Below are 11520 nucleotides of genomic sequence, written 5' to 3' on the forward strand. Positions count from 1 at the left end.
CATGCAGCAAATTTCATGAGTAAGCTAACATATCCAAATAACTTAAGCATTTCCACTACATTTTAACATCTTAGTAAAATTTCTCATAGAGATTATATAGCTTTGAAAATTCAGTTTATCAACAATAGATATCGTATATTCTGGAATTAGAGACCTGGGACAGAATGGCAGTTTCACCATTTATTGGCTATGTTACAAGTCATTTAAATTGTTTAAGTGTCAACATCTTGGTTTTTCTGTTTTTTGTTTTTGGCCCCGCCTCGAGGCTTGCGGGATCTTAGTTCCCCAACCAGGAATTAAACCTGGGCCCTGGCAGTAAAAGCTCGGAGTCCTAACCACTGGACCTCCAGGGGATTCCCTCCTCAGCTTTGAGATGACAAAAAATGTCCAGACCTCACAGAGCTGTCATGATGATTAAGTTAGATGATGCAAATGTTTACACATATTAAGCTCTTAATAAATGGTAACTATTATTATTAATAATGCATCTAGCACCTTGCCAAGTACTTGCATCATGGAAAAGAAATACAAGATGATTAGTGGTTGCTTAGGGTTTGGTAGGATGTGGGGATGGGGGTGATAGCTACAGAATATGAGGTTTCTTTCTTTTTTTTAAATAGACTTTATGTTTTAGATCACCTTTAGGGTCACAGCAAAACTGAGCATGAAGTACAGTGTTCCTACATATTCCCTTACCACACACACGCATAGCCTCCCTCCAACCTCCATTATTAACATATGTTAGCATCTATGAACCTACAGTGACAATTCATTACCACCCAAAGTCCACAGTTTACATTTAGGGTTTCTCCTGGTGTTTTACATTCTATAGGTTTTGACAAATATGTAATGACATGTATACACCATTACAGTATCATATGGAACATGAAGTAGTTTTATTGCCCTAAAAATCCTCTGTGCTCTAGCTATTTGGTTTCTTTTTGAGGTGATGTAGATGTTTTAAAATTGACGATAGTAACAGTTGTACATATCTGTGAATATACTAAAAGCCACTGAACTGTACACTTTAAATGGGTGAATTTTATGGTATATGTAATATATCTCAATAAAGCTGCCCCCACCAAGAAACACTAAACAAGAAATTATAGTCTTCCTGAAAAAGACAATCACAAACAGAATGTGATTTAGGTCAGTCTCTAGTAAAAGCTTTAGTAGTTCTTAGGGTGTTGGAAATGCAAATTCTTGGACCCTATTCCAGACCTACTGAATCAGAAACTCTGAGAAGTTTATTTTTAAAAAACAAGGCCTTATGGAGATTTTGATGCTTGTTAAGGTGTGAGTACTATAGCTATAGGAGCAGTGCTTCTCAAGATTTAACGTGCATACAAATCACTTAGTGATCATATTAAAATGGAGATTTTGATTCAGTTGGCCTGGGTGGAATGTGGGATTCTGCATGTCTAACAAGCTCCCAGGGGATCCTGCTGCTGCTGCTCTATGGGCCCAACCTTGAGCAGCAAAAGCTATACAGGAACAAGAGCACAGTCATCCCTCGGTATCTGAGGGAGACTGGTTCCAGGACAGATAACAAAATCCAGGTATGCTCAAATCCCGTAGATTTGATTCCACACAAATTCAACAAACTGTAGATCATAAACAAAGTATATGTATTGAAAAAAATCCAAGTATAAGTGGACCTGCGCAGTTTAAACCCATGTTGTTCAAGGGCCAACTGTAGTAGAAACCACATCACTGTGGGCCAGTTAGGTTGGGAAGCAGAGGCCTGAAGCTCAAGTGTCCCTTCAAACATTACAAGTACCAAATCAGGAGAGACTTGTGGTCTACCCATGCTAGTGTTAGATCATCTGACAAAGACCCTATGGTGGAAGGACAGGATATCTTCCTTTACATTTTTCAAGTTAGAAACATGCTTCAAGACATCTGAATTTTCCTTTGTAATCAACTGTGGTCTGTTCTTCTATGACTTTACTCAACCCTTAAAAAATATCTGTTTATATTTTCAACCAATAATGAAAATATTCTCTTAGTTAAAAGCTTAGTATCAAGAGCTTGAAGGGATTTAGGGATAATATAATCTAGTCCCTTCATTTCACAGCTCAAACAGGTCCAAAATGATCAAAATGAAGTCTCAGGGGCCAGATTAGAATTGAGCTCTCTAAAACCCAGACCAGCAGTCTTTCAGCTCTGCTATCACTTCAAGTTCCCTTATGCAGCTAGATCCACCAGCACCCCTTAGTACCCAATCATCACCCTCCAGTTTTAATACTGGTCATATATATCTCTGCATTAGCTGTTAACTCCCTCTCTGCTGTGATTCTGGGCATGGGTCTCCTACCACCACTCAAATTCCTCTAATACCCAATTAGTTCCTTCCACACCCTAAACATCCCAAACTCTAACTCCTTTCCTTATACTCTTCCAAGTACCCCCACTTCTAGGACTCTAGAGTTTCATGGAATTCCCTTCCTATGACAAGTGCTCCTTACTGCTCACCCCAAATCCTGCCTCTTAATGGCAGTTCCTACAACCACTGGCGGTGGAATCAAGTGTTCTTCATGGTCATCAAATCATCAACCTCACACCCGTGTCTTTATATTCCGCATCTTGCTTGATCCTCACATGCAAGGGAAGCAAGTTTACTAGCCCACAGTGTGAAGTAGTACTTCCTGTTTTTCTGATTCAAATATACCTCACATAAAAATTCATCAGATGCCTGTTGTTTGTGAACATTTCCAAATTTACTTTACCCAGATCACTTGACTTCAGTCTTATTCCATATCATCTTTTTAAATCCATGTTTAAGTCTATCTTAATGTCAGAGTCCCCTATTCTTTTGATCATTTTTCTCCTAAATACTTTTTGGTATGATAAGTGCCAGATGATAACTCGAAGTCTAAAAACACCTCAACTGTAATGGAGTACACTATACTCACATCCTTGCAGGTGTCCTATTTCCTCATTTTCCCAAACCAATCAGACCTTAAACCATGGGACATATATAAGGAGCTGTATTTCATCAGTGTACTTACACTGAGTCAGTGTTGCACTGACCTTCACGTCCCTGTCTCTTGAGGCTATATCTATGCTTTATACTCCAGTCTCTTGGTAGTCCCAAGCATGGGCATTTGTATTCCTGGCCTCTGTTCAAACCGCCTCCTGATGCTGACTCACCAGCCCAATATTAACCTAGGAAACAGGCCTTTCTACTCTTGTCCAAGCTAATAGCACAGTTCGATTCTTCTGTGACTTTGTTTCACAGGTTTAGTTTGCCTTCTACTCTTCTTTCTCCTTCAAAAGGTATCTACCAGCATTGGATCTACTTTCCAAATTTAAGTCTTCACACATTCCTTTTGAAAATAAAAATTATTTAGCTAAAAATTTATCTAATATACTACCCCCTACCCTGAATCCACGCCATACTTTGGGTCTGCCAGGACTCTGTATCTTGGCCCATTTTCACCTGATCACGATGGAGCTCTAACTAATACAACGCTAACTTTTACCCATGTATATATTTAATTCCCTTTAAAAGCCTTAAAAGATTAGTCAAGCACGGTTCTTCTTTTTTCTTAGAGATTATGGTGAGTAATCTGGGCAACAATTTCTTACCCTTTATTATAGATCAGTGCTTCTTGAATTTAATGTTCTGTTAAAATCAGATTCTGATCCAGCAGGTCTTAGGAGGAGCCCATGATTATACATTTCTAACAAGCTTCCAAGTGATGCTCTGATGTTGGTCTGCAGAGTACATGGTTATAGACTTCATCGTGAATAGCAGTGAAACTCATCGGATTTCCAGACATTACTGGGGTTCTCCTAGGAATTTTCTTAAGAGGTGAAAGTCACACTGTACCTGCAGTATGCTGGTATAGCCAACGTTCATGTATTGGCCAGCAGTTCCCCCATTTCACCCATAAGTTCACTCAAAACTCTTCAGCATTTGTATCACTGGGTCCCAGCTTCCCCACCCACCTCCACAGTCTGTCAATTAAACATGGTTCACATTATTCGTATTGTTATCCATTAGATATACTTAATCCTTTGGTTTCAAGAAACAATGTGTGAATATGATGAACTCTCTCTCCAATTAACCCCCCCTACAATCTTTCTTCATAAAATCTACAAATTAAACTATTCCCCTATCTTTAGATACCGAATATGAGGGCTGGGGGTTTGGGGCAAGTTTTGCTAATAAACAGAATTTATTTAAAATGAGAACTAGCAATTAAAAAAATCTTTATTTCTAAACCAGAAGATAAAAAGTTAAAATGTAATCACTGAGTGCTAAATGCCAAAGAGTAATAGTCATCTACCCATTACCCTTATATCATAGCAATGTAGGAGGTATCCTTTTCTTTACAAACATCTTTCTCTTTACACAGATTGAGTTTTAAGTCAATAGCAATACATTAAGAGTTGAAAACAGCCTCTACAGGAAAGGCAGAATTGGGGTTATATGTCTGAATGACACATGTTCCAAAGCCAGGTCTAAATAACTTCCTGATTCACTATTCACTATTATATTTTCTATGCCTCTTTCCTCACTAATAAGTTATATAATCAAGACAATCTATGTTCTTTCTACTCCTACTTCCAATATTCAAGGTTTATGGAAACCATGCACTGAAACTGACTAGACTCAGACCCTCAGAGATTAAGTGAAATCTTAATTACTTAATTAGTGGCTCAGTGGGAGCTAGGGCACCAAACAGGGATTTATAGAGAATCAGAGGAGTTTGTGGGACATGGAAAGTAGATTCCCAGGATCATACCTTACACTTGGAGAATCTGGGGGCATGTAACAGGCTAAGATGTACTCAGGTGGAGGGAAGAGACAAGGTAACCATTCATTCATTCAGTACTCTGCAAACTATGAGGTGCTAAGGGAGACAGCACAGAATGAGTCAGGTAGCTTCTCCTTCTACCTAGATCCAGCCTTTTCCCTGGGTTTCCTTAAGTAATCTTACTACTTAACTATTACAGAATTTACAATTTACACTAGAATTCATAAACTCAAATGCCTAAAAGGTCAGGCGGGTAAATCAGAGTTGATTTAAGACCACAGGACATGGTAACATTTGGCAAATTCTGGCCTAAAGGCAACAAAATTTTTGAAAACAAATTTAGTATCTTGGGGTAAGAGTCCATACCTGGAGACTTTATGGTCTAGAGTTCTGTAAACAGATCCAATTTCAGGTAAATTTTTAACAAAGACAAATTATTAAATATATAATAAACATGACTTCTATCTTTAAACCTTTTTTTCATGAAAATAAATTCACAAATTTATCCAATCAGTCTTGTGATCTATTTTTGATCCCCCCCCCCAAAAAAACCCAGTTAGTGGAAAAGTATAAACAAATGTCTAGAAACTCTGGGTTCTAGTCCTCTTTTTCATGACTTTCTATCTGGTCTAGGACAAACTGTAATCTTCCTGAAACTTCTCTCAGGATCATTTTGAGATTCTAAGGAGATGTATGTTTAGGTGTTGTATTTTGGGAAGGAGATAACACAGCAATTAGTGACTTAAAAATTGGACAATGGGATGCAGAATCCACAGAGACAGCTCTGATTGTGAAGAATCTGACAGTTAAAGGAGGAATGTGACATAACCAGCATGTCTAAGCTTGGGCTTAGACATGTACCACAGACTAGGTGGTTTAAACAATAGAAATTTATTTTTCACAGCCTGGAGCCTAGAAGTTTCAATGTGCCAGCATGGTCCAGTTCTGGTAAGGGCTCTCTTCCTGGCTTGTAGATGGCCACCTTTTCACTGTGTCCTCACATGGTTGTGGGGGGTGGGGGGAGAGAGAGCAAGGCAATAATCCCATTGTAAGGGCCCCACCCTGATAACCTCATCTAAACCTAATTATCCTCAAAGGCCCAATCAATCTCCAAGTACCATCACACTGGGAGTTAGGGCTTCAACATGAGAATTTAGAGGCACACAATTCAGTCCACAGCATTTCTCCCCTGGCTCCCAAAATTCATATCCTTCTCACATGCAAAATATTTATATTCATTCCATCCCACAGCCCTAAAAGTCTTAATTCATTCCAGCATCAACTCTAAAAAGTCCAAAAGCTCATCTAAATATCATCTAAATCTGATATGGGTGAGACGCAAGATTCTTCATGAGGTAAGATTCCTCTCCAGCTGTGAACCTGTAAGATCAGACAAGTTATGTGCTTCCAAAATATAATGGTGGGACAGGTATAGGATAGACATTCCCATTCCAAAAGAAGAAATCAGAAGGAAGCAAGGGATGAGGGGACCCAAGGAAGTCCAAAGCCTAGTAAGACATAGATCTTAAGGCTCAAGAAGTATCCTTTTTGGCTCTATGTCCCACTTTCCAGGCCCACTGGGGAGGAAGTGTCACCCCCACGGCTCTGTGGGGTAGCCTTTGGCTCTGTGGGATACCACCCCCAAGGCTCCTGGTAGAGGCCAAAAGGCTCGTTGAAACTGAAGTTGTGGCCCTGATGATCTCTGAATCACCTTTGGGGGTCATTTCTCCCTCTTCTTGAAGAATAATGCACGTTCACAGCCAAATAGCTCTATCATCCCATCCTGTCAGATCCAAAAGGTCCAACAGCCTTTCTTCATTTCATCCTGTCTCCTTCCCCCGGGGTTAAAAGTGGCAGTGTTTTTGCTCATAGAATCCCATAAGCTACTTATCAACTGATTGTTCAGCCATACTCTTAGCGTTCTTTCCAGAACAAACTTTCTCTTTTTTTTTTTTTTTTTGCAACATGGATAGGCTGAGAATTTTCCAAATCTTCAAATTCTGGTTCCTTTTAGCTTAACAATTCCTTCTTCAATTCCTCTCTCCCCTTTGCTTTTCACTAAAAGCAGTTACTTCCCCCAGAGTTAAAAGTGGCAGTGTTTTTGCTCACAGAATCCCATAAGCTACTTATCAAGTGATTGTTCAGCCACACTCTTAGCGTTCTTTCCAGAACAAACTTTCTCTCGTTTTTTGTTTTTGTTTGTTTGTTTGTTTTTTTGCAACATGGATAGGCTGAGAATTTTCCAAATCTTCAAATTCTGGTTCCTTTTTGCTTAACAATTCCTTCTTCAATTCCTCTCTCCCGTTTGCATTTCACTAAAAGCAGTTAGAAAGAACCAAGCTGCTCCACCAACGCTTTGCTTAGAAATCTCCTCAGCTAAATATTTGATTTCACTGCTTACAATCCTTCCACACAACACTAGAACATAGTTCAGCCAAGTTCTTTACCATTTTATGCCAAGAATTGCCTTTCCTCTAGTTTCCAATAAAATGTTCCTCATCTCCATCTGCGTTCTCACCAGAATCACCTTTAATGTTCATATTTCTAGCCTCTACCCATTACCCAGTTACAAAGCTGCTTCCACATGTTTAGGTATTTGTTACCACAGAACCCCACTCCTGATACCAAAATCTTAGTCAGCTTGGGCTGCCATAAGAAAATATGATAGGGAGAGGGGCAGGGACAGCAAGCTCTCTGCTGTCTTTTCTCATAAGGGCACCAATCCCATCACAAGGGACCTACTCTCTGACCTCATCTAAACCTAATTATCAATATCTCCCAAAGGCCCCATCTCCAAATACCATCAATACTGGGGGTTAGTGCTTCAAGATATGGATTTTGAGAGGACACGATTCAGTCTATAGTACAGTAGCACAGCATGTCTCTGATAGGTTGGGTAGCAGAACACAACTAGTTTCCCCAGGAGGTTGAGGGAGGAGGGCAGAAGAGAAGGAATTAAAGAAGACTCTTTGAGTTGGTGTAGTATCCAAAGGAATGCAGATTTCAGTAAGAGATTTTTCTGTTGGGGATTCTGATTACCACTTCATTTTCATAAGCTCAAGATGTGGCTATATGACACTTTGAATTCTTGGAAGTAATGAAAACATGAATACAACTTTTATAAAAAACATTATGAGAAAGACTCAGGATTCTTCAGAGAACTTTGAAGTAATTTTAGAAAACAGATCCAGGCTAAATTTCACTCATTCTCTTTGAAACAGAACCCTGTGACTGGGCCCAAATAACACTAAAATAAAGGTCTAACAGTTGGGGCTAGCGGTGGGAGTTGGACTAGGGAAGGACAAGTGTGATATGGAAATATGGCAAAGCCAAGAGAGAATTAATTACCTGCCAGGCACTCTTTTCATGTCTAGACTTAAATGTTTAATGGGTTTAGAAGTCATTAAAACAGCCAGATGTGCTGTAGCTTGTGTTCAAGATACACGGTAAGGTCACTCTGATGTGCTGAGGACAAACAGAGTAGGGTAGGCTACATGATGTTGAAGGGGCTTTCCAATGCTAAATACTCTGCCTCTTCTACAAGGACGTGACACTTTCTGGAGATGAAATGCTGCTTCTAGATGAGGATGATGACCCTTTTTGTTTTTTAATATTTGGCTGCATTGGGTCTTCGTTGCTGCACGTGGGCTTTCTCTAGTTGCGGTGAGTGGGGGCTACTCTTCGTTGCGGTGTGAGGGTTTCTCATTGCAGTGGTTTCTCTTGTTGCAGAGTATGGGCTCTAGGTGCACAGGCTTCAGTAGTTGCAGCACACGGGCTCAGTAGTTGTGGCTCACGGGCTCTAGAGTGCAGGCTCAGTAGTTGTGGTGCACAGGTTTAGTTGCTCTGCGGCATGTGGGATCTTCCCAGGCCAGGGCTCGAATCCTTGTCCCCTGCACTGGCAGGCGGATTCTTAACCACTACGCCACCAGGGAAGCCCATGATGACCTTTTGCTAACATGACCAAGGGGAAAGAGGCTCAGTAGGGCCAGCTTCCAGAGACCAGAAAGAAGAAATGAAATGATTAAGCTGGCATCATTCATTCAAGTGAACCCAGAGAGGTCATCTAGGCCTGTAAGAGTAGGGAAGAGGAGTAAACAGGGCTTCAGGGAGAAAATGGTTAAAATAACAAAAAACTTAAAATAGTGGAGGAAAGGAACTAGGTATCTAGTAAACAGAAGGAAAGAGAGAGCTCCTGTTGAGAAAAGGGATACCAGATTTATTTGAGTTCCTCAGAAAAGGAAAGGAATGAGAAAGAGACCCTTTCAGGAATTTAAAGGAAGAAAGAGTGGAGAAGAAAAAAATCCACTGAGAAATCACTAAGAAATAGAACATCAATAATACTAGTTAGCACTGAAAAAGATCTTCCCAATTTCGAAACATCTTGTCAGTGTATTCACAGTTACCAGCACAGCTCCTGGCATATAAGAGATAACACACTAAATATTTGTGGATTGAAAGAATGTTACTGAGTCCTCATAACAACCCCACAACCGGGGAATATAGAACTCAAGATCAACATGGTGAAATATGACAAAATATATATGTGCAATATAAAAGGAATAAAATCTAGAATATGGGAGAGACACTCTAGCTACAATTTAGAACACGGACAAACTTTAGACTTGTGAAGCACTTGAAATTACATGAAAATTTTGCTTCCATTTTTCTAGTGAGAGGCTTCAGAGCTTTTCTTAAGAATTTCAATATGAGTTTATGAGCAATTGATATATTATTAGGTTAATTATTAATCTGTGTTGAGAAAGGACAGGTGGGAATTTATACACACATGTATATATTCTTAGAATTAGCTTAAGAAGTTCAAATGAAAATGGGTGCAAAAACACTCAAAAAATTTCACACCTAGGTTATAGTTTTATGTGTATTTACATATTACCTGAATTATCTTTTGGACACGTCTGAACAAGGTAAACAACACCTCAAAGATTCAGACCAACACTGCCACTTTGCTATTCTCATTATATCCTACTCCTCCCCCCGACCCACCTCAAGCAATTTTTAGATACATTCTTCCTAATGCTGCCTAGCAAAGTTATGAAGACAACGAAGGCACTTAACCACTTCAGGCTTTGAGTTTGGTTTCTCAATAAATGTTAAAAACACTTTCATATTGAATATATTCACTGGTAGTAATCCTTTAAACTGGAGAGTAAGCAAAATATACTCTTTCAGAGAAGCTACACATTCTAATGGAAAGAACTAGACAGGCATACACCACCATACCAATTCTGTATAAAGCTCATAAAAGTTTCCAACCTGAAACTCCCTAAGTGAAATTTACAAGAAACAAACTGAAACACTGAACACTGGCGTCCTTACCACCCATTCACTGAAGCTTCTGCTTGGTGTTGAATTTTAAGACATTATTACTTTTCTCTAATTACGAAAACAAACTTGTGTACACATATTTGTTACTGTTACTTAATCGGCTCTCCTCCCCTTTAAACTAGGCAGAGAATTGAAACCCACTAAAACCCACTATAAGAATTACACTTTGGTGTGTTCTTTAAAAAATTATTTTAAGTTATTACTGTTACCAGAAAGCCCCAGAATGGAATCAAATAAGCCCTAAGGCGAAGCAGAAACTACAGAGGAGGAAGAAAAAAATCTGTATGAGAGCAATTAAACTAAAGCGCAGTCCTTGAACCGCTAAACTTTGATCCAGGAATCGGGTATACGTTTTTTCCTTCTTTCAGAGTTGGGGTTGGGGGAGTGCGGGTTAAGCAGCGGTAAGAAAAGCTGGGCAATAAAATTCAGAGGTCAATTCAAAACGCCTGGAACAGTGAAACTATAGAGGAGAAGCACCAAAGTCCGAGTCGTATTAGGGGCTCGGCAGGTAGCTTTCTCGGGGGTAGGTACCGGGACTTCCAAGGACGGGAATGGGGGCTGGACCGAAAGGGAGTAGTGGGACAGGGATGGGGATGAAATAAAAACCCAGAGCAGGCCGCGTAGGCGCGGGAGAGGGCAGGCCGGCAGGGAGCCCGTGGTGGGGGGAGGCGGCGGCGGCGGCGGCGGCGGCGGCGGCGGCGGCGGCGGCGGCGGCGGCGGAGGAGGAGGAGGAGGGTTGGGGGGCCCGGCCCCGCCCCGGGGAGGCCCGAGCGCCCGCCCGTCCCCCTTACCAGAGGGAGCAGGAAGCCCCACAGCAGGGCGGCGGCGGCGGGGGTCAGCGGTTGCTGCAGCCCCATCAGACTGCCTGGTGAGCGCCCGGCGGCGCGGCGCGAGGCGGGGCGGGCTCCGGATCCCCTCGCGGCGCTGCTTCGGTGGCTGGGCCGGACAGGGTCGGGCGACGGGGTTGGGCTGGGGCCGCCGCGGCTGCTGGAGCCGCCACTGCAGCACCGACTTCCTCTTCCGGCCCCGCCCGGAGGCCGCGGAAACCCCCACGGGGCACTTGGACGCCGGGTCCGCGCGCGCCGCCCGCCGGGCTCTCTCAGGCTCCCGGCGCTGGCGGGCACCGGCAGCGGGTCTGGGCGTGTCTCTTTCCAGCTTCGTGACCTGAACTGTTTCCCGGTCCGGGCAGGCGAAGGGACTTTTTCAAGGCCTCCTTCTTCCTAGAATCGGCGGAGCGCCTGTTCCGTTCCCCACCAACTACCCAGGTGCTCGAGCCAAAAACCTACATGCTCTGAGTCTTAATTCACCAGCTCATCAACAGTCCTAGGCTCTCTCACACGTATGTCCCCAAAACGCCCACATTGTCCTAAACCGCAATGACCACCCCCAGACCACCGTTGCTTCTCTC

General features: G+C 42.0%; 1 protein-coding gene across 1 annotated transcript in view; it reads right to left on the reverse strand.

Annotated features, from left to right (window-relative positions):
* SPPL2A (signal peptide peptidase like 2A) overlaps window positions 1–11190 on the reverse strand; it is a 49156-nt gene extending 37966 nt beyond the window's left edge. The window contains exon 1 of the mRNA XM_060096834.1: window positions 10904–11190. Coding sequence (XP_059952817.1) covers window positions 10904–10969 — 66 coding nt within the window. The 5' untranslated portion in view covers window positions 10970–11190. The remainder of the gene's footprint in view (window positions 1–10903) is intronic.
* Between the last annotated feature and the right edge of the window lie 330 nt (window positions 11191–11520).

The sequence above is a fragment of the Mesoplodon densirostris genome, chromosome 4 (assembly GCF_025265405.1).
Source record: "Mesoplodon densirostris isolate mMesDen1 chromosome 4, mMesDen1 primary haplotype, whole genome shotgun sequence".
NCBI lineage: Eukaryota > Metazoa > Chordata > Mammalia > Artiodactyla > Ziphiidae > Mesoplodon > Mesoplodon densirostris.